Here is a 20461-nt window from a genome sequence, read left to right as displayed (position 1 = left end):
TTTTCAAGGTAAAAGAACCCCTGAAAAAGCTTATCAGATCGGGGGCCTTGAACTGTTTCAGGCTGACAACAACCATGACAGGAGGTAAATTCGAGGTCGTGGTAGTGGAAGGAGAGGCAAACACAGTAGCAAAACAAGAGGCTCGCACCGAGTTGTCACACTAGAGAGGAGCAGGGCTAGAACTGCCCAATCAGAGATGGAAAAGTCCCATCGAGAGTTGGATAACCAAGGTAGACCCAAGGTAAGCATTGGTTGAGGGGATATCAACACTATTGTTGGAGGTGGCTCTACAAGCTTGGCAAGAAAGAGACACCTCGGAAGTGTTAACTTTGTCAGCCTCCTTCCACCGGGTCTGCTGCCCAACATCCTCTTCACGAATTAAGATCAGCCAGGGGAGCTCAGCCAACGAATTATTTTGGTCAGTGTTCAAAAAACTAAATATCTTCGAGACCCAAATACAAACCTATCTCGGTTCCCTGCTCGATTTCGTAGGGGAAAGGGTCCACATGAGGGGATATATCACTAGTGCAAAATACGTAATTGACGACTTCTTATAAAGACGGTTTGTAAAAAACAGTCGTCATAAGTGAGGCGGTGGCAATTTCGTTATTTTTTTCAAATTTTCGACACTTATCAAGACGGTTCTCTTTAAAACCGTCTTTATATGCATGGTGTGTATGTTTACAAAGACGGTCCACCTTGGAATCGTCCTTATACGTTAGGTTTAGTATCAAATTCTGGCGTCCTAGCTTGCACCCTCTCTTTCCCTCACTCACATTTCACTCTCTTATTTTCTATTTTCACTCACTCATCACCGCTGCACTTTCCCTCTCACTATTTCCCTCACCCACAACCGCGCCTCTTCACCCACAACCATCGACTTTGCGCTGCCCTCTTCACTCACCGCCGCCACAGATCTCGCCTCCATCCAACACGATGCCGTACCAGCTTCTTCTCCGTGAACTAACCCTACCGCGACGCTGCGACACTGCGTCGGGAGCCACCGCGAGCTGCGTCACGGCGTCGTGCACCATCGCGTCCAACGCCACTGCGACGACCCTCCTCGTGCGCCATCCTGCATATACGTTGGCCCTCTTCACACCGCCACCAAAGAAACCCTAGAATCTCTTTACTCTTAGGTCACACGTCTTTTCAATTCTCCATTTTTCATTCTCAATTTCACTTATCCTTTGATATTTTCCTAAAATTATACTAATTGGGAAGCCTTGTGTTGTATAATATGTTGTACCTTCTGTCTTTTGAAGCATGTTCTAGCGGTCCCTATAATTGAAAATCACAATTCTTGCTCTGAACCTATAAAACAGAAAGCACATACTTAATCTCTTTATTGTTTTATGGCTGCAACTTCTTTTCAGGAAAGAGCAATAGTGTAACTGGTATTGCGAAAGCAATCAATGCTCACTTTCGAAAATACCCTCTTGCCTTAGTTAATGTAAAAGGAAGGGCAAATGGGATCTGAATTCAGGAGGTGGTGTCCAAGCTAGAGTTGCACATGCTGAAAAAATTCCTTCATTTTTTCTCATCTCTTCCTTGTTGAATTTTTATTTCATGTCTTAGGCTAATATCATTCTCTAAATACCTGAATTTTGTTTTCTCTACTATTCTTGCAGCAAGCAACAAGTGTCGTTCTGGTTTCTCATCAACACAATACCAGGATTTATAGAGATAGAGCTTCTAAGTCAAAAAAATTTGGAAATTGTTGATTATTAATATTGAAAATTTTAAGGTGTTGGAAATATTTGATTGTATATTTGTACTGGGATGGAGAACACCACCAAACAAGAACTAAAAAAAAATAGGAAATAAACAAAAGGAAGAGCTTAATTGCCTAAACTTCTGTTTGTTTTTAAACTCATGTAATGGCTCCCTGATCAATTCAACCAGGAATAGGTAAATGTAGAAGTTCGTGATCAACCATCAAATTGAATTATGGCGATGTGGCAAGTCACGTTGGATAGTTGATGTGGGCAGAGTGTTGAATGTTAGTAATGTGGTAGGTGACTTGGCAAAGCAGGTGCTGTCTGTTTTAGATGATTGGTAAGAGTCCTTAGTAAAAATAAGGAGGCACTTTCTTTTTAAACTCTCAAAATCTTGAATAACACCTTTTTCATTCTGAAATAGATATTTCGTAATGTCTTTTTCAGGATTTAGGGTTGGACTCAGTACTCATTTCTGGAGTTAAAGTGTTGGACTCAACGATTTCTCCTTTTCAAAATTCTCCTAAAAGGTATCATTTCTATCATATGTTAGTCAAGCATTAGGAGTAGGGTTTCTTTTTGTGGTCAACAACATTATCCTCACGGCACTCGGTTTGGTTATTGGCTACCTGTTGCTTCAACTTCAGGTAAAAATAATTTCCAAATTTGAACTCCAAACACTAGTTCAAATTAAATGTCAAACCCTTTAATTTAGTTAAATAATTGTAAATGACAGGTGATGTTATTATTTATGCAGCAATCAGATTTAAGTGAGTTTATGGGCGTATTTACCTTGTTCGAAGATCCGAAGCCAAAGAGAGCTGTAAATTTTCTTCCCATCAGGGCTTGTATGATTGTGAATATGAATTAGCTAGTAAGGAATGGATAAAACCAAAATCTGTTCAATTCTTCTTAGTCTATAACAGTTTTGTTAGAACTCAAAAGCCATCTTGTAACACTTTCATATAGGAAATAATTGACATGTCAATGGGTGATTAGAGCCTTTACTTATTATGAGAGGAGTTCTTTCGAGAGGAGGTTTATTGGAAAATATTCTTCAATGTTCAAGCAAGAACATTATAGAATAAAAATGTAAATGAGTTAATGAGTTGAACATGAAACTCTGTATACTTAGGACTATCTTTTTAATTATTTATGACTAATATAACATTAATAATTGAACACATATATTTGATAAAATTTCACATATTTAAATTATGATTTTAAATGTTTAGATTTTTTAAAAATTAGATATTTTATGCAGATTTTAGGTGTATTAAAAATAACACATATAACGACGATTCCACAACCGTTTTTAAAAATCATACATAGTTATAACGATGGTTTCTTGGGAACCGTCTTTAAAAATATATTTTTTTAAAATAAATTATTTATTAGTTGCTATTTATAACGTCAGTTAAATGGACCGTCGTTATAACACATTTATAACGTCGGTTGATAGATCGTCATTAAAAATGCCTGATTTATAACGACACCTGCAATAACGACGGTTTAAAAACCGTCCTTATATGTCCATTTTAACCGTCGTTAATGTATTTTTTTGCACTAGTGTATAGATCTCCTCACACAACCTTTGGTACGAGAGTAACACACAGGTCCCTAACGGTTCGGTACATACTGGTTAACGCAGACTCATCTTACAACGTTATCAAAGGTAGGAGGACTTGAACCAATTGGTAGCGGTAATGTCAACACCCCATATGACCCTGAAGTTCCTAGATGAGCAAGGGAACATAGTCACTGTTAAGGTTGAGCCAAAAGTGGCCCGAGAATACTACGCCCAAAGCTTGAGGGTCACCTTGTACTCTGTCTCAAGATTGGGCAAAGCGGGGACAAACGAAGACCTAACCTGTTCCGAAAGGAGCTAAGGAACCTGCTAACTAAGACAAGGTTAAGGCCTCCAAGGTTTGCAACATAGAAACTTTGGAGGATCTGGGCTTCCTCGGCAAGGTGATATAGGTAGTTCTCCTTTACATGAAGATCGGTGATGTCAACCCTTGACTTAGGGGCAAAGTTTGATGAAAACTTCCCAACTTTTGACGAACCCATGGTCGAATTGCAGCTGGTGGGGTCAATACAAACCAATGCACCAAGTTTGAGCGTCTAACAAACCCTTCCTTAAGGAAGGAGGTCGAGGAGGTGCTAAAAGACAACGCAAACTTATTAGTTTGGAGGACCTCTGATATACCCGAAATAGACCTCTAATTCATTTGTCACAATTTTTCCATCCTGCCTCAAGCAAAGCCTATCTCGCAGAGAAGAGGAATCTGGGTAACGAGAGAAGGGTAGTAGCAGATCACGAGGTGAATTACTTGTTGCACGTCAAGTTCATTAGAATGGTCAATTATACTATATGGTTGGCCAATGTGGTGATGGTAAAATAGGCCAATGACAAATGACAGATGTGTGTGGACTATTCTAACATCAACAAGGCATTCCCCAAAGACATGTATCCCCTCCCATATAACACAACCAGTTATGAACTATTGGGTTTCCTAGACGCATACTCAAAATAAACTAATTACGGATGTACCCACCTGAAGAAAAGAAAACGACATTCATAACAAATAGAAGTAACAACTCTTATAGAGTTATACCTTTAGCCTAAAAAACGAGAAGACTATGTACCATTGTCTCATAGAACGAGTCTTTAAACAAAATAATTTTGACACACAATAATATATATATATATATATATATATATATATATATATAAACATACGTAATTTAAGGGCGTTGCAAAACAATTTTATCATATATATATAATTTATTATTAGATGATAGTGTATAAACAAATTCTATAATTAATAAAAAATTTAATTCGGGAAACAAAACAGTTTTTCTTAGCGGTGAAATCATGTATTAAGAGAGTCGTATAAATTTGGTCACGAAAAGTGTACAAAAATTGACCTTGTGTTGGAGAAAAGAGGCAGGAAAAAAACAATAATAAATAGTAATGATAAAATGTCGGGCACGTAAGGAATATTACTAAAGTAAAAAATGAATTGCACGAAAGGGTCAACCCAAGGCATGTATCCATGCACTGATTGATCGGAGGAATATGATAAAGTCAAGTCAAAAGATAAACCCTTTTGATGACAAACAAAAAAGTTGTTGTTACCAATCTCGCATCAAATCAATCATCATCACCATCTCTAATCTCTTTTAACAAAGAAAAGCATTAGCATGTCCTTTGCATAATCAACGAATATGCCACCACGCCACACGTGTAACACCAATCACCTACCTGTGCAATTCCGACACAGCCACGTCACATTCGATTTACTTCCCCTGTAGTACACCCAAAACAACTTCCCCTTTGCTTCCTCTTTCTCTTTCTCTTTCTTTCTTTTTCTTTCTTCTTCTTCTTCTTCTTCTTCTTCTTCCTCTTCCTCCACCTTCTTCCTTGTTATTAATTCCTTCGTCATTTCAAATCCAATTATGGCATTTGGACTCAGGACAAAGACCTTTGGGTTCACAGAAGGAGAGGCTGAGTTTGTGAGTGCACTCCTATGGTGGAACAAGATTGATGCCACGGATCAATGGCAGAGAGGCACTTACTATGCCCTTTGTGTCGCTTATTCCTTTGTCTCCTTTATTGCCCTGGTAAGTCATTTTCTTTTTATTTCATGGGGAAATCATCAACCTTCAGAAAAACGGTCAAGTTTAGTCATTTATTGTTTTTTTTTTTCATTTTGAATCACTTTTTCCTTTTTGGTTTTGGTCTCAACTTATTTACTACACAGCTGACACCGCGTCTCATCAAATCTCATTAAGGTTTAAACTTTAACCCCTGACCAGATTTTTATGATCCAACATCATGCAGAATGTGAACGCTTGTCTTTTGCAGCTTGAGATGTGAATTGTGTGGGAATTTGGTAAAATATGGGCTTGGAAGCCAGATTTTTTCAAAGGAAGCCATAATGGGTAACCTCTTTATTCATTCTCAGGTACAACTGGTGCGAATTCAAATGAGGGTACCTGAATATGGGTGGACAACGCAGAAGGTTTTCCACTTGATGAACTTTGTTGTCAATGGATGTATGTAAGAGTTGTGAATACTCTATAAACAGCTCTTTTAGCTTATTTCTTTTTATTTTATGCTTGATGAATCCATATTACACTTGCAGTGAGGGCTGTCCTTTTCGGTTTATACAAAAATGTTTTTGCAATAAAACCAAAGGTATTTTTCTGTTCTTAAATCTCTACTACTGGAATTTAAGCATTAATCCCACTTCTTCGTTTCTTGCTTTGGTTGGTAGGTTAAGGAAGTAGGATCAAAATAGAGCACATCATGTCTTTTTGCTAAGCTTGGATTTTGAATGATTAAGTTTACAATGGAAGATATGAAAATAATTTAGTTTCATCAAGATTTTTTAATTTTGTCTCTTTATAAAGATCATGACCAAGAGTTTTCAGTCAATTGTATTTTCTACCCCGTTTAAAGAAGTCCATTACACATTTTCAGCTTCTACTATAACTTATAAAACAAGTTCCAAACACCCCCCAATTAGTGCATAGTCCAAGATACAAGCTATGGTCCTGGCCATTCCCAATCTGTATCCTGCTTTTATTTACTCTTTATTGTAAATTGAAAACTTAGTTACTAGTTACATGGAGGTAGTTCATGACCTTAAACACATGATGATCCATGACATAGGATAATCTAATAATTTTTTCCTCCCAAATAGAATAAACAACGAACCAGTTACAGGAAAATTAGCTGAATTACAAATTGACTGCCCTTATGCTTGGCCTTCATCTTTCTTTCTCCCTTTGTCCATTCAGCTTATATCCTCCTTAATTGTTTCTGTTCATGTTCTGACCTATTATCACATTATGTTTGCAGGCACTAGAGCTGGTGTTGATGGAGCTTCCTGGTCTTCTGTTTTTTTCTACTTATACCTTGCTTGTCTTGTTCTGGGCTGAGATATATCACCAGGTATGTTTACTTTCTTTGGGAGAATTACATTAACAGTCATTATTTTATGGTAAATTATATTACATTCTTCTTCCTCAAATGTATTCAGGCAAGAAGTGAACCGGCACACAAACTTAGGCCTGCTTATTTTATCATCAATGGTTTTATTTACATGATACAGGCAAGTGCACAATCTTGTTTTCCTTGTCCACCATTATAGCCCTTAAAATTAGAATTCTTACTAGTTAATGTAATCATTTTATTTTAATCTTCGCGCCTGATTATAATAGATCTGCCTTTGGATTTACATGAGTGCAAGTAAAAATGCGACAGGCTTGGAAGCTGCAGAACTCTTCCTTTCAGGTTATTTCTATCAACATGATTTAGTTGATGACTTTTGTGTCAATATTTAATTTCCATCTTGCCCTCAATTAATGTTGCTGGAATTAACATTTCTCATAATAATCCACATCTCTTTATGTATCTTTGCATAAAGAGTTAAGAATCACATCTCTTTGTGTATCTTTGCATAAAGAGTTTTTTCTTGAATAAATACTTTGGATTCAAGTTATGGGATCAAACAAGAAATTGTTCGAAGCAAATATATGGTATGTTTGAGGATCAAACAATTCAAGATATCTGAGAAGCCAAATTTTAAGGTGGTTTGTTATAAAATCCTACTGATTATGGGAGAGAATTTTAATATGGAATAATAGACAGAAAAACCTAACCAAACAGAGCAACTTAATCAGATGCTAGAAACTTGAAGAAACAAATGAAACTCTTGATTAGATAAATGAAGATCAAGAGGTAGATAACCTTCAAATAGGACAAGATCCAAGCTTTTGATTAGATAAACAACCATAAAAGAGATATTTCTCAAAAGAATATGCCAACCTTAATCATGAAGGGGAACTTCACAGCTTTGAAGAAGCCAAGATCAATGACAAATGGTTGCATCCCACATGAATGAAGAAATTCAATCCTTGAAGGAGAGCCAGACCCATGCTTTGGGGGATTTCCAAAAGAAAGAACGACATTTATATTGCAAAACAAGTGGGTTGGATTGCCAAAAGAAAGCAGACATTGACATTAAAATTGTTGTGAATATAGAGCACAAATTGTCGTGAAGAGTTACGAAGACATATTTTGAAGAGATTTTTTTTACCAATAGTGAGGATGACATCTATCGGTGCTAAACTAAACTTGGAGATTGAAGGACTTATGTTAAAACTAATTTCCTACAAGGAAACTTAGAAGATTGGAAGAAGAAATATATAGCTAGCAAGTTAACCATCTATTAGTGCTGAACTAAACTTGGAAGTTAAAACTAATTTCCTACATGAAAATTTGGAAGAAGAAATATATATTGGGAGAAACAAGACAAAAATAGTTCATCTCAAGAAGGATTTGAACAGGTCTTTTGCCATGAAAGATAGGTACAAAGGCATATATTGCATATGTTCTATGAGAATAGATTCTTATCAAATCCTGGAAGCTTAGAAATGGATACTAAGGTAGTAAGGTATCTAAGAGGAACTACCAGGAGTTTGTTTTGGCAATGGATATTCCATGCACATTGGATATTAAGATTTAGATATGGCCAAAGATGTTGATTCCAAAAAATCTATATTACGTTATTTGATTACTTTTGAAGCGAAATACATTTCTATAATTGAAGAATTTCCTAAGTGAGTTTGGACTAATCAATATGATTATGTGTTGAATTGTGATAACTAAAGTACCATCTATCTAGCCCAGAACCCCTATTCCATTCGCGCTCAAAACATATCATACCATTGGATATGATAAGCTATGAAGATAGAAAAAATCCATACAAAAGTTAATTCATTTGAGACAATGATTAAGACTGTGCCAATCAAGAAGGATTTGATATTGGATATGGGAAGCTATGGATGCGAAGAAATTACACTGACACACTGGTACTTTTTAATTAACATTTTTGGAAGGGGAATTTGTTGGAATTTTTCCCTATTTCTTCTCATGAAAAATTTCTTCTCTTCACAGTCATATTTTTGCATGAAAAATCACAATTCTTCTCGTGAGAATTCTTGAGAGAAAGAGAGAAGAGAAAAAGTGAGAGAACTCCAGGAATCTGTTTTTCAAGAAAGGTAGTTCCTTTTTCATATCTGGTGAGAATTGAGAGTTGCTCATCCAAGAGGGGAGATTCTTCAAGAGATTCTTTGAGAAAGAGAAAATATTTGTATTCTTACTCATAATTTTTGCTTCTGCATGTTGCTTATTTTGCATTTACAAACAGGAATTTGTTCTGTTAATCCCAACAAACATTCTTAAAATAAAACTAGAGAATATATAATCGATTATTGCTACTAAGAAACTTCATATATAGTTGTTTGGTATTTTTGACCTTTGTTTTAATGTTGTTTTGCAGTTATATCATTCTTCGCATCTCTTGGATTTTTGTTGTACGGTGGAAGGTAAGCTCACTACACTGTTGTCTTTCAGATGCCACAATCCTTGTTTTTGGCCATTGAACACTAACCTTCTGAGAATGATGTAGGTTGTTTTTCTTGTTGAGGCGCTTCCCCATTGAATCTAGAGGCCGTCAAAAGAAACTTTACGAGGTTTGTTTCTAAAGTATGTGTTGCTTCATGCTTTATATATCCTTAAATTCAGACCATGCTCCATGTGTGAGGTAAAAATTGCAGCTTCAAAACTCTGGCACATGCTGTTGTGTGATGTGACTAACTTTTCACCTTGGCAGGTTGGGTCTGTTACAAGTATTTGTTGCACTTGTTTCCTGATAAGATGTGCCATGGTGAGTTCCTTCCCATTTAAAGCTACTGTATGCATTTGAAGTTATTGTTTTCTGACATGATATTTGTTTTCACCTTTAATGTAGCTTGCAGTTTCTGCATTTGATAAGAATACAGATCTTGATGTCTTGGACCGTCCCATTCTTAACCTGGTTTACTATTTGGTAAGTCAATTTCTTAAAAATCCTATTTAATTGTTGCAATAAATTGCTTTACTAAACGGATAAATAGTATTTTTTTTATTTTATTGAAATAACTGATGTGCTTATTTATAATGATGATCTCCACCAACCAACAAAAGTGGTAATTCCTAACCAGTGGGCAGCAGCTAAGGAGTAAAAATTAGAAACTTTTGATAAAATTCCCTTCTATTCTGATTCTGTTCCTGAATGTTGATTGTTGTGAGGTGCAGATGGTAGAGATTGCTCCGTCAGCATTGGTGCTCTTCATACTGCGAAAGCTGCCCCCAAGACGAGTTTCTGATCAGTACCACCCAATTAGATGAGTTGTGCATTTAAATCCTCTCACCACAACCCAATATCTGTTCCTCTACTGTTTCCTTTTCCACTTATCTTCACTCTGAGTTGGGCCATAAATGTTCTGTATATTCGTAATTTCATTTTATTCAATTAATGCACTTTATTCTCTAAACTACATCACTTTTCTTCAACAAATATCATTTCTGTTTTTCTAAAGTGAAAACTACCATTAAAAAAAAAACATGCCCACTTTAGCTTATGTTTTACTATTACCATTAATTTGAAAACTATAAAAATTTTCAGTATAAGTAAAAATAAAGTTTATGTTAATAATAAATAGGGGTGGTAATGGGGTATGCATAGTACTATAATACATGTCTCAATTTAAAAAAAAATACCCATACCTATACTTGTGCTTGTAATTTATTTATTAAGTCACTAAATTATTAGATAAACATAAATTTTAAAGTACTACACAATTTACTCTTACAAAATTTATTCTTTGGATGGAGGTATAATATACCTGTATATTTACTGGTTTGTCTTTCTTCCCTAAGATTAAATGCACAAATATTTTTTTTTATTTAATATGTTTATATTTATATTGACATTTTTTAATTATGGTGAAATTAATTTTAATGTTGAGATACAATTTAAATTAAATATAATTTCTTATATGTTAATTTATTTATAATAGTGTCTTTGTAAAGAACAAATAAAAATATTAAAAAAAGTATAAATAATCAAATGTGAATTTTAAAAATTTATTTCATTCAATGAAACCGATGTGTTTATTAAAATGTGGTACACCATTTTAAACAAAATTACGCAAATGTGTAATAAAGGTTTTGATAAAAGCGAAAGTATTTTGGAGATTTAAGTGGAATAATTGAAAGAGAATGAAAAACTGTGAAAACAAAGAAAGAAAGAGAGGTTTTTCCAAATGAAACGAAATTAAGGAGCAAAGATAGTGATTAAGTTTTAACTCTGAGTATTTTAGTAATGAAATATTAGTAATTTAGGATATTAGTAATTTAAGACGAAATGGGATATGAGGATAGAGATATGTATAAATTATGAATATTTTAGTAATTGAAGACGAAATGGAATATTAGTAATTTAGGATAGGTATAAACTATAAGTATTTTAGTAATTTAAGACACGAAATGAAATATTAGTAATTTAAAATATTAGTAATTTAAGACGAAATGAGATATGAGGACAGAGATAGGTATAAGGACAAATATCCATCTATATCTTATACTTAATTAAAAAAATTAAATATTATACATACTTATACTTGTAACAAGTAACTACTGAATATGCAATTTTTTTGTCAAAATCCAGCTGAGTTTGGACAATATACATAGTGATATGTGTATTTTTCTTCATAGGATTACACAATGACTTGGTTTTAAAAAAAATTATATTAATAATTGTTGTTTAACAGATAAATTAAACTTAGTGAAAACATAGATAAGATTAGTTCACTTAATTTTTCAATAATTTCAATACAAACGGTTTAAGTTGACACCTTATTTAAATAAGAAAATCTGAGAATTTTGCGTCTCAGATTTTCTTATCAATTTTATCGCATACTTTATTTTTTTTATTCTTCACAAAATTTGCTTCTAATTTTATTTTTAAGATATTATAAAATTTATTCCATAATTATTTAACTTATATTAAATTATTTATTACATGTAATAATCACACCATCTATTCTAACTAAAATAAAAAATTAAGATAAATAACAACTAAAGTCAAAATAAATAATTAGATAAATTTTTATAAAATAATAAATTTATTCATGACTATAATCTAATTATTTATAATTAAAAATTTAAAATGTAAAAAAAAAAATATGTTCGTCATATATGTTTGTTTGGTGAGGGTAAGACTATTTGATGTGGTTAGTGGATATAAGTGAAAACGTGAGATAGAGGAGTAGATGGTTAACTCATTAGAAGATTGACTTACGAAAAGTACTCTTTAAAAGTCCAAATCCTTTTCATCTAGCATGTGACATTTTTCTATTTTGAGTAGTTGAAAAACTATGATTCACATGAATGAAAACTAACCTTACTTAGTAAGAGATCTCACATCTAGTATATAAGTGTGCAAATTTCATTCCATAAATGGCCATAAAATTTATCTAGTTCAATTAGACTTAAAGTTAATATTATTTGACATAAATAAAAAAAATTAAAAAAAAATTATTGTTGTTAAAAAAATATTATTTGACATTTATTTGAAAATAACTTTGAACTGTATCAATAATAAATTAATCTTGATGATGTCAGCAAAAAGGTAAATACGATCAATTTTATTAGTATGAAGGGAAAATTTCATGATATTTAAAAAATAATAATGTTGATATCATGCACTCGAAACCTGTGTCAAAAATTAACATATCGATTTTAGTCAAATTAACCATATTTAGACCAAAATAAAGTTTAATAAAGAATATAATGAAAAAACATAAATTTAAGGAAGAGAATTTTTTTTCCAAATATTACCTTTTCGATGAAATTTAAAATTTGAAATTTTAATATGTATTTACTTTTATAAAATTTTAGTCTAAAATTCCTCAAATAATATATATTTTTGGTAAATACTTCAAATCTTAAATAAGACTTAATTAAGTTTTAAATTTTCATAAATTTATGTATTTTTAATTGAGTTTTTATTAAATATATATATATATATATATATATATATATATATATTTATTTTTTATTTTTTTTTATCAGCAATAAAAAATCAATAAATGGGAACCACTTCAGGGGTGGTCCAACCCTTTTACAAACCCACATACAATTTAACTCCTAACTCGACACCCAAAACCGTCGGTCAAAAGACCAACCAAACCAAGCGCTAACTAGCTTTACCGAATCAGCCGTATACAGGCCAAAGGATCCAGAACCCAACAGGGATAGGAAAAATAAACTTCGCGGGACTTTGTAGCAATCCAAGACTACACCTTTACTTGTGTTGAGGCAAAAACTTCTAACACATCTGTCACTCCTCCATTAAAGACGACTGAGTTCCTATGTTTTCCAAATTTCACTCACAATTCCAACCCAAATTGCCCTCCAAACATCATTAACCGAGACAGAAGCCTGGCTCAACCTGAATTGAATAAAATTTTGCATTAGTGAGTACTTAAAAATTTTATATTTTTTAATTAAATTTTTATTGTCTATTTTTTTTTTGTTTTTTGATAAGTAAGATAATAATCACATCAACCGATTAATAAAAAATTAAACAGAACTTAATTGAAAAATAATATTACTTACTTAATAGAACAATTTTTTTTAATAAAAACTCAGTAAAAAAAATAAAAAACTTAAAACTTAATTGAGCTTTAAATAATATCTCTTAAACTTCTCTATCCAAATTTTTTATAAATCAACACATGAAATGCATTAATTTTTTTAAGAAGTTTTTCTGACACTATCTTTTTTTTTTATATATACATTCACTTTAACAATTGTTTTTCATAAAAAATATGCTGTTATAATAATAATAATAATAATAATAATAAATATAAATATAATATTATAATAAAATAATAATTTATGAAATTGTAAGTTGAATGTAAATGAAGGATGAGAATGTCATGGTATCATTAGTCAATTATTTTAAGCCATATGTTGAAAGCTAGATTTTGAATGGTAAAATGGTGGTATTTACGTTTTTTCTAGTTTTGAAAAATCTCATAAAGATGAATAGTTGTTTCTCCTAAAAAGCTCTGCAAAAGAGGTTGCATCAGACATGTGGTTCCAACAAGTGCTGTTTATAACGGATTGCAAAGTTGTTTAGTTTGCCTGAAGTGAAGGAAAAGAAAAGAAGGAGAACTTGCTGTTCAAATTAGAGAAGATTAGAGTATTTCATTATGAATGTACATGAATGAATGCAAATCTCAATATCATGAGTCCACCGATTTTATGGGTTCAATTAGGCTTAAATCCACCTCTTAAAATCTTCTCTCGTTTAAACATTCTGCTGTCTCATGTCAAACTAACTTTTACTTTACAAAAATGCACTTTCTCATTTACTAAGAAATGAAATGCACTAACTGTCTTCTCTCATTTATGCTGATATAAGGCCTTTAAACAGTTCCATCCAATTCATTCTTAAAACAAACAAAAAATCCAAATTTATACTCAATACATTACATGCCTACCCTCAACACCTTGCCACATCCCAAAGAAATCTGGGTAAAATTTTATTCAAATTTTCATTCCTTTATTATAATTTATGGATGAAGTGAGATACAAAGATACCAGCTCTCACAATTCTGAGGCCAAAGGAAACAAGGAAACACTCTTACATGATAATCAAACTTAACTTAACTGAGGTATACACTCCACACAAGAAGACTCTGTATATAATATCAGAAAGTGGTTGCTATAATAATTTAGTTGAATTCAAGGATTGGCCAAAAGGTAAGCCTCAATGACCTTGAAAAGAGCATCACTCTTGGCTTTACCAGCTTTGAGCTCATCTTCATTGGGTGGAGCATCTCCTTTGCTGTGATATTTTATGCTCAACTTCACAACTGAACCTCCATTGGGACCATCACTGAGTTTGGAGTCGATGCTGATCTTCTCTGCAGTGTCTGGCAAGGCAGCACCTCCAACGATGCTGTAGCTGTATCCCAAGTTAGCTTCATCGATTTCTTCTATTTTGTGCAACACAAACTTTGTCTCCCCATCTGTTCATTCGTTCACAATTCAGTGAGTTAATCTTTTATATATGCTATACTGTTACTACTTCATATACAGAAAATATATAGAAAATGAAGGAAGATATATAGTACCCTCAACGAAAGAGATCTTCTTGATGGTTCCGGGGCCACCGTTGCCCTCAACGATTTCAACACTCTTGAAGGAATCAACAGCCTTTGGGACGATGGTGTCGGCGTCTTTGACAAGAGCTTTGTAAAGGGTAGCAGGAGCCACTGGAGAAGTGGTTTGGTCCTCGAATGTGAAAACAGCCATGATCAAAGGATTTCAAATGAGATGAAATGGAAGAATGTGAAATAGAAGATGTTTGTGTTGTGTGTTCATAGGCAGAGGAATGGCATGTATTTATAAGCACAAGCTTTGGTGTCACTATGTTTATTTCTATGAATAACTCATAACACAGCAAAGTGTGAATCTGATTCCTGATACAAGGTTGGTGGGCAATTCATTGGGTCTTTGTTTACCAACAATATTTTTTCTCTGTAAATAAACAATGTTCTTAAGAGAGAGTATGTGATCATGCATCATTCTTTCTTATTTTCCTATCATCAATTTTATCTTTATGTGTTCGTCAAAAACTGCGATTGGGAAGCTTTCAAATTCAAAGATACACGTCAATTTCCACGATCAACGATAGCGACTAGTTGCTGTATTTGCGGGAATGAATAATTTCAGAGGAAACTATGTTAATACTCTCTCATTTTTTTAAAAAAATTATAGAAATTTCGATCTTTCTTAAAAAAAATAATTTTAAAAATTACATTATTATCTAATTTTATATATATTTACACACAAAAAAAAAGTTATACTTTTAATAAACCTCGATAAGATAAAAGATGCTAACAAAATAGAGGTGGGAAGTGTAAGTACAATTAAAAAAAATCTATAGGATATATTTGTAACTTACTCTTAATTTTATATTATATTACATTATTATAATTCTTATTTTATTTTATTAGACGCCTTCTAGATGCTTTTTCTTTTGAAAAAAAAAGTGTCTTGTAGATGTTGGAGAAATTGGACTTGGAGTTTTTAATAACGACCCATTACAGAAAAGTAGTGTTAAATATATTTATATTAAATATTTTAATAGTTTGAAAACACATATTTTTTTTTATAATTTTATACAGTATATATTTTTAATAAATATTTTTATTTTAACTTAATATTGTAAATGATTAATATTTTTAAAATGTATTCCTCATATTTATTTATAAAATAGTTTTTACCATCAATTTCTCTGTCACGTTTTTAATTTAATTTTTATTATGCATTTCAAAATGATGTAATGATTTTTTTTAATTACAGTCAAATATGATCTTTTATGGTTTGATAGAATTTTGATTATTTAAAAATGACTCTATAGTTAATATTTATATATTTTTTTCATTTAATGACCACTTGTATTTCATTAAATATATAAAAAATTAATAAGTGGATCAAATTATAATAAAGATTAAGATTATTATATTAAAAAAATTAGAGAAAAAAATCAATTTAGTTTTTTTTTTATAAAAACAGAAACCAAGATCAATACCAATCGGAAATGAAGTTTATGATTTAAAATAACTTATTAAACATTTCTTTATTTTGAAGAGCAAATTAAAATAAGATTTATTTAATATTAAATTATCATTCCTGCAAATACAATAGTACACATGCAGTCGCCAGGGTTGAACGTGATGTGTCTGCGGATTAATTTTGTTTTTGGAGGAAACTTCTTGTTTGAATTTGAATGATTCAAAATCACAGTATTTGCCAAACAAATAAAACTAATAGTATTTAATATTAAATAATGAAAAATTGATTGAAATATTACACAGGTTATACAAGTGAAAAAAAATGTTAAAAAATTTAAAATTACTGAAATAGGGGAAAGAAAGACAGCATGAAAAATGAAAAAAAAGGTCATAACTTTTCTTACTGCTAGCAGGAGTATATGCAAACATATAGATTTAGGATGTTTAAAAGAAATATCATCTCATGACTTACTATTGAACTACTTCGTATCAAAGTTGTTTAAAAGAAAATTTTCATTGAAGAGTGTAAAGTCAAGCTTGTGCTTATAAATACATGCCATTCCTCTGCCTATGAACACACAACACAAACATCTTCTATTTCACATTCTTCCATTTCATCTCATTTGAAATCCTTTGATCATGGCTGTTTTCACATTCGAGGACCAAACCACTTCTCCAGTGGCTCCTGCTACCCTTTACAAAGCTCTTGTCAAAGACGCCGACACCATCGTCCCAAAGGCTGTTGATTCCTTCAAGAGTGTTGAAATCGTTGAGGGCAACGGTGGCCCCGGAACCATCAAGAAGATCTCTTTCGTTGAGGGTACTATATATCTTCCTTCATTTTCTATATATTTTCTGTATATGAAGTAGTAACAGTATAGCATATATAAAAGATTAACTCACTGAATTGTGAACGAATGAACAGATGGGGAGACAAAGTTTGTGTTGCACAAAATAGAAGAAATCGATGAAGCTAACTTGGGATACAGCTACAGCATCGTTGGAGGTGCTGCCTTGCCAGACACTGCAGAGAAGATCAGCATCGACTCCAAACTCAGTGATGGTCCCAATGGAGGTTCAGTTGTGAAGTTGAGCATAAAATATCACAGCAAAGGAGATGCTCCACCCAATGAAGATGAGCTCAAAGCTGGTAAAGCCAAGAGTGATGCTCTTTTCAAGGTCATTGAAGCTTACCTTTTGGCCAATCCTTGAATTATTATCAACGTCTTCAATACCAGAGTTTTCCTTGTGTGTTTATCTTAAAAGTTGGCTTTCAGTGTTTCCTTTCTTATTTTTCTTTTGTCCTATTTGGAAAGACTTCCAATATACTTGTATCCTAGTTCATAATAAATGATAATAAATCAAAGCAAAATTTAAACCTTTTTTTTTTATGTGAAACCATGAGTAAATTCAATAACATTGTTCAGTACCTCAGTTCATAATAAATGATAATAAATCAAAGCAAACTTTAAAACTTTTTTTTTTATGTGAAACCATGAGTAAATTCAATAATATTGTTCAGTACCTCAAATCCTGACAGTGTAGCAACAATTTGATTTCTAATAACATGTATATGAGTGGTGATATGTTAACACCACAAATAATAAAAAAATATTTTTTCACAAACTAATAAAATAATAAGTTAATTATATATAATTTATTTGTGTCAAGTATATATTTTTAGGTATTAAAGAAAGCTTTTCTAAAAGTTATATTAGACGAACAATAATCATAAATTATCTTAGTTTCTAACCCAAAATTATAGCAAAAATATTATATGGAAATTGTACAAATTAAATTCTCTTATCCAAATTTAGACTAGCTAAATTCATGATTAATTAAATTTTAGGCAGGATTGTATTTTATTTACATCGTTTTATAAAGAAAAATTATACTTTCATACATATAAAATAAAATACATTCATTTTACAACTTATGTTAATAATATAATAATATACATTAATAATTTTTATTAAAATATAAAAGAAATATAATTAAAATATTAGTATATTGAGTTGTGAAATTGTATTTTTCTAAGTGGTGTCAGCTTATCATCTTCATTTATAAAATTTATTTGAGTTGTAAGAAGTGGTTGATGGAGTTTTAAAAAGCTTATACGACAACTCTCTGCTCCCTCCACCTCTTTGCCGTGTTCCCAATCATCTCACTTTGTGTTTCTCATCTTCTTCACTCTCTAATCCCAATCCAAAAACAAACATCACATTTTCCCTTTTAGCTATGTTCATAGTCATTCAATGAGTTTAATTTTCATTTTTTTCATCAAGCAAATTATTTTTTTACATAGACTTTGATAAGAGAAACTTCAATAAAAATTGTGAAAGAGTCAATTCATATATTAAAAATAATAAAAATCACATTTCTACTTTTAAATCATGTTGTATAGATCTATCTAGTCCTACAAGAATTATTTATGTCAATGATAAAAAAATATGGTCATGTTACTAAGGATGACCATTAGATAAACATGGTTCTTCATTGACAAGGTAGATATTTTAAGGCCTTTTATAAATTATGTAAAATGATTCAAAATGAAAAGGACTTGTTTATCATTCATAAAATAATCATAAGAAAAAATTTATAAAGTAATGATTTCAATAATTCTTTGAAAATAAAAATAGTGGTATTTATTACAATTTTTCACCCTACGAACACCTCAATAAAATGATGTCGTGAAAAGATAATTTTTTGTCATTGCAAGAAATGACTAAAACTATGTTTGTAATTCAACTACAAAACACTTTTGGATAAAAAGAGTAAACACAACCTACTGTTTAAGAAAAATTAAATAAAATTTATCCTAAATAATTTTATGAACTTTGGAGAGGTAGGAGATCCAACATATTATATTTTCAACATTTTGAATATCAATGTTTCATCTTAAATAAAAAGAAAAATCTTGAACCAATATTTACTCTAAAAAGTGATAAAACAACCATGTTTGATTATACTAAAAAAAGTCTACGAAGTTTATAATTCTAAGAAAATGATAGTTGAAGAAGTAATCCATGTGATGATTAATGACTATAAGTGTAGTAATAAATTATTAGAGTTAGATGATTCCTTTTAAAACTTGTAAATGATGTCAAATGAAGAAGGAAGATGTGTCTAGTCGACAATCAAACATAGTTAAAGATGTTTACTAGGTGATCAAATAACGTTGAAGGTGTGTTTAATTCTTCATCAGACGACCAAGCTAAAATTTGTGAGTTAATTAACATGAATGCTCATACAAAAAATATCACATCCCTAAAACTATTCTTAATTAGTGATTCAAGTGAGAGAGTTGAACAAGATCAATCTTTCAAGAAAAGTTATGAAGCATTAAATAATTAAGACTAGATCCGAGCAATGAAAGAATAGTTTGATCAATTACAAAAGAATGATGTTTGGAAGCTTGTAGAGTTGCCAAAGAACGAGAAAATTGTTGGAGTTAACTAAGTCTTTTGCAACAAACTAGATAAACAAGATAATATTGTGAGAAATAAGGTTAGAATATTATCATAAATGTACTAGATTATTATAATAAATGTACTCATAAAAAGAAGACGTAAACTGCATAAAAATTTAAGCACCTATCAAAAGACTCGAGGTTATATATGCATCTTATTGTCATTTATTGCTCACAATAATATGAATTTCTATCAAATGGATGTTTAGATGCATTCCTCAAATGGTGACACTAAGGAAGAACTCTATGTGGAACATCCCACTAGATTGAGATTACAAATTATCTTAAACGTATTTTCAAATTAAACAAAGTTTTATACGATCTAAAACAAGTTTATAGAGCATGATACGAAAAAAAACTTGGTTCCTTCTTACTAGAAATGGGTTTTCAAGAGGAAAAGTTGATACCCCTTTATTATGCAAAAAAAATCGAGTTTAACTTCTTAATTTTACAAAATTTATGTTTATGATACAATTTTCAATGCTAGTAACAACCTCTTTATGAGAATTTTGCTAAAATGCAAAAAAAATAATCAAAATGAGCATAATGGATTAACTTAAGTGTTTTCAGGACTGCAGATCAAACAAATACAAAGTTGTATATGCATCCATTAAAACAAAGTATAGGAAGGAACTTCTAAGGAACTTCAAGTTGGATGATGCCAAAAAAATAAAAAATAAAAAACATATCCATACAACCACTTCACTAGGACTAGATGAGGAATCAAGAAAAGTGGACAACACCATATATAGACAAATATTTGGTTCATTTCTTTACTTCAATG

At 31.5% G+C, this 20461-nt stretch overlaps 3 protein-coding genes and 1 long non-coding RNA gene across 9 annotated transcripts; 3 read left to right on the top strand and 1 right to left on the bottom strand.

Moving 5' to 3' along the window:
* Nucleotides 1–693: 693 nt before the first annotated feature.
* LOC137811856 (uncharacterized) lies at nt 694–4401 on the top strand. 4 transcript variants are annotated; one of them, XR_011081181.1, is made up of 4 exons: nt 694–1139; nt 1377–1489; nt 1632–2058; nt 2166–4401. It is a non-coding gene; the product is annotated as an uncharacterized lncRNA (long non-coding RNA). The 4 variants fall into 4 exon arrangements; XR_011081179.1 differs by having other exon boundaries at nt 1377–2058; nt 2166–2365; nt 2476–4401; XR_011081180.1 differs by having other exon boundaries at nt 1377–2058; nt 2166–2365; nt 2455–4401.
* A 358-nt stretch (nt 4402–4759) lies between these two features.
* On the top strand, nt 4760–10112 carry LOC137811855 (tobamovirus multiplication protein 1-like). Of its 3 annotated transcripts, none has more exons than XM_068613710.1 (12): nt 5078–5345; nt 5486–5516; nt 5690–5780; nt 5870–5922; nt 6589–6681; nt 6770–6841; nt 6951–7023; nt 9074–9119; nt 9203–9266; nt 9407–9460; nt 9545–9622; nt 9871–10112. In XM_068613710.1, the coding sequence occupies exons 3-12, from the start codon at nt 5711–5713 to the stop codon at nt 9961–9963; spliced, it is 696 nt and encodes a 231-aa protein (XP_068469811.1). In that variant the 5' UTR covers nt 5078–5345; nt 5486–5516; nt 5690–5710; the 3' UTR covers nt 9964–10112. The 3 variants fall into 3 exon arrangements, with proteins under 3 accessions (XP_068469809.1, XP_068469811.1, XP_068469810.1); XM_068613709.1 differs by lacking the exon at nt 5486–5516 and adding an exon at nt 5566–5617 and having other exon boundaries at nt 5176–5345; XM_068613708.1 differs by lacking the exon at nt 5486–5516 and having other exon boundaries at nt 4760–5345.
* Nucleotides 10113–14166: 4054 nt separating this feature from the next.
* Nucleotides 14167–15221, bottom strand: LOC137811853 (pathogenesis-related protein 2). Its single transcript, XM_068613707.1, has 2 exons — nt 14763–15221; nt 14167–14657 (listed from the first exon to the last, which is right to left on the bottom strand). Exons 1-2 carry the CDS (start codon nt 14941–14943, stop codon nt 14371–14373), a joined length of 468 nt encoding a protein of 155 aa, XP_068469808.1. The 5' UTR covers nt 14944–15221; the 3' UTR covers nt 14167–14370.
* Nucleotides 15222–16647: 1426 nt separating this feature from the next.
* Nucleotides 16648–17606, top strand: LOC137811852 (pathogenesis-related protein 2). Its single transcript, XM_068613706.1, has 2 exons — nt 16648–17028; nt 17134–17606. Exons 1-2 carry the CDS (start codon nt 16848–16850, stop codon nt 17418–17420), a joined length of 468 nt encoding a protein of 155 aa, XP_068469807.1. The 5' UTR covers nt 16648–16847; the 3' UTR covers nt 17421–17606.
* Nucleotides 17607–20461: the final 2855 nt, after the last annotated feature.

The sequence above is a fragment of the Phaseolus vulgaris genome, chromosome 2 (assembly GCF_000499845.2).
Source record: "Phaseolus vulgaris cultivar G19833 chromosome 2, P. vulgaris v2.0, whole genome shotgun sequence".
In the NCBI taxonomy this organism is placed as follows: Eukaryota; Viridiplantae; Streptophyta; class Magnoliopsida; order Fabales; family Fabaceae; genus Phaseolus; species Phaseolus vulgaris.
This window is presented reverse-complemented; position numbering and strand designations above follow the sequence as displayed.